The sequence below is a fragment of the Bidens hawaiensis genome, unplaced genomic scaffold, assembly GCF_021521415.1.
Source record: "Bidens hawaiensis isolate Kalapana, Puna unplaced genomic scaffold, B.hawaiensis_p1.1 tig00006322_1, whole genome shotgun sequence".
Lineage (NCBI taxonomy): Eukaryota > Viridiplantae > Streptophyta > Magnoliopsida > Asterales > Asteraceae > Bidens > Bidens hawaiensis.
Genome location: NW_027491422.1, coordinates 375,161 through 377,648, shown reverse-complemented (window position 1 = coordinate 377,648; position 2,488 = coordinate 375,161). Strand labels below are relative to the sequence as shown.

The window sequence follows — 2,488 nt, the reverse complement described above, 5'->3', positions numbered from 1 at the left end:
GGTTTATGGTGTTGTCGTATCTTATTCATCTAGGATTAGAATTGTTAGTTTACATTAACTAATAGTTTAATAATACTCGTATGTTATATCTACACCCTCGTTTAAACGTGATAATTTAATACAAAGTCTTATCTTAAAATTATATCATCATGAATCTTTAAGTTCTTGTATTTGAGTCTACAATATAAGGCTTATATGTTGGACTATTGCCCTCTGCTTTGGTTTATAAAAATTGGTACCGATGTTCGGGTTTGTCGGGTTAACTTGCATATGTGTAGTAGTAATTTCTAAATTTTCACAACGTATGATAACCGTATGTATGGATTCACTAGACTTTATATGACTTAGTTAATGCAATTTAATATAAATAGAAACTCATAAAATGTAAGTGCGTTTAGGCATGTACGGATATTGACCTGAAAATTTGCGGTTGTCACATTCTCCCCACGATAGAAGAATTTCGTCTCGAAATTCGGTTCATGTCATTCGGAAATAACGACTTTTCGAACAAAGAGGGGTACTTTTTCTTCATTTAATCTTCACGTTCCCAAGTGAAATCGGGACCTCGTTTTGAATTCCATCGTACTTTAACCAGCTTAGTACGATTACGCCTATGTTTCTGGATTTTCCAATCTTCAATGCTTACAGGTTCTTCGACAAAATGAAGTTTGTGGTCAATCCTGACCTCGTCGGGTGGTATGATAAGTGTTTCATCAGTTAAACGCTTTTTCAGACTAAACACGTGAAATGTTTCGTGAATATCACTAAGTTATTGCGGCAATTTTAATTTATAAGCAACGGGACCTATTCTGTCTAAAATTTCAAATGGTCTAATATACCTAGGATTGAGCTTCCCACCCTTGCCAAACCTAGCAACACCTTTCCAAGGCGATACTTTAAGAAGAACTTTATCACCGACGTCGAATTCTAACGTTTTACGTCTATTATCGGCATAACTTTTCTGACAATCCCTTGCAGCTTTAATACGAACTCTGATTTGAAATTTTCTATCAGTTGTCTCTTGAATGATCTTGGGCCCAGTGATGTATTTCTCGCCAACCTCTGCCCAACAAAGTGGCGATCGACACTTTCTACCCTAAAGTGCCTCAAAAGGTGCAGCCTTAATGCTAGTGTGATAGTTGTTATTATAAGAGAATTCAGCTAGTGGCAGATGATTATCCCAATTACCACCAAAGTCCATCACACAAGCACGTAGCATATCTTTCAAGGTTTGTATGGTTCTTTCACTCTGACCATCTGTTTGTGGGTGATAGGCTGTACTCATATCCAATCGAGTACCCAACGCTTTTTGTAACGACTTCCGAAACGTTGAGGTGAAACAACTGTCTCTATCAGAGATAATGGAAATTGGTACACCATGCTTAGACACGACTTCTTTGATGTAGATTCTCGCGAGTTTCTCTGTCTTGTCAGTTTCTTGAATTGGAAGAAAATGAGCAGATTTGTCAGGCAGTCGACTATTACCCAAATGGTGTCATGATTGTTTCTCGTCTTATGTAGTTTTGTAATGAAACCCATAGAGATCTGTTCCCATTTCCACTGCGGTATTTCTGGCTGTTGAAGGAGTCTGGACGGTTTCTGATATTCAGCCTTGACCTTCGAGCATGTTAGGCATTTACTAACATAGATGGCAATATCACCTTTCATGTTAGGCCACCAATAAAACTCCTTGAGGTCTTTGTACATCTTGTCAGAACCAGGATGAATTGAGTATTTAGACTTGTGAGCCTCATTTAAGACTAGCTCACGTAACCCTCCAGTGTGTGGTACCCAAATTCTATTCGAATAGTAGAGTTTCATCGGATTTGGGTTCCAGTTGCCTATCCATACCTCGAAGGTTTTCACCTTTTAGGTTTACGGCTTTTAGCGCTTCTTGTTGTGCATTACGAATTTGAGTGGTGAGGCTTGTATGTATGGTCATTCCCAATGCACGAACTCGAAGTGTCTTAACTCTTTCTTTGCGGCTCAAGGCATCAGTCACGACGTTTGCCTTACCCGGATGATAACGAATCTCACAATCGTAATCATTAAGCAATTCAACCCAACGACATTGTCGCATGTTTAATTCTTTTTTATCAGATATGTGCTGCAAGCTTTTGTGATCCGTAAATACAGTACACCTTGTACCATAGAGAGAGTGTCGCCAAATCTTGAGTGCAAATACGACGGCTCCTAATTCCAAATCATGAGTCATGTAATTTTTCTCGTGCACCTTTAATTGTCACGAGGCATAGGTGATAACTTTATCTTTTTTGCATCAACACGCATCCCAAGCCTTGATGAGACGCATCACAGAAGACGACAAAATTTTTGTTTTAGTAGTTGAAAAAGCTGACTCTTGTTTTTCTCGTCAATCAAATTTATTATCCTTTGGTGTCAAAGCAGTTAATGCTTGGGCTATCTTGGAAAAATTTTCAATGAATCGACGGTAGTACCCAGCTAATCCGAAAAACTAGCGCACCTCGGT

General features: G+C 38.7%; 1 protein-coding gene across 1 annotated transcript; it reads right to left on the bottom strand.

The window, feature by feature from the left end:
- Positions 1 to 532: 532 nt before the first annotated feature.
- Positions 533 to 1,707, bottom strand: LOC143631990 (uncharacterized). The gene is made up of 3 exons (XM_077100594.1): positions 1,486 to 1,707; positions 840 to 1,096; positions 533 to 734 (listed from the first exon to the last, which is right to left on the bottom strand). The coding sequence occupies exons 1-3, from the start codon at positions 1,705 to 1,707 to the stop codon at positions 533 to 535; spliced, it is 681 nt and encodes a 226-aa protein (XP_076956709.1).
- Between the last annotated feature and the right edge of the window lie 781 nt (positions 1,708 to 2,488).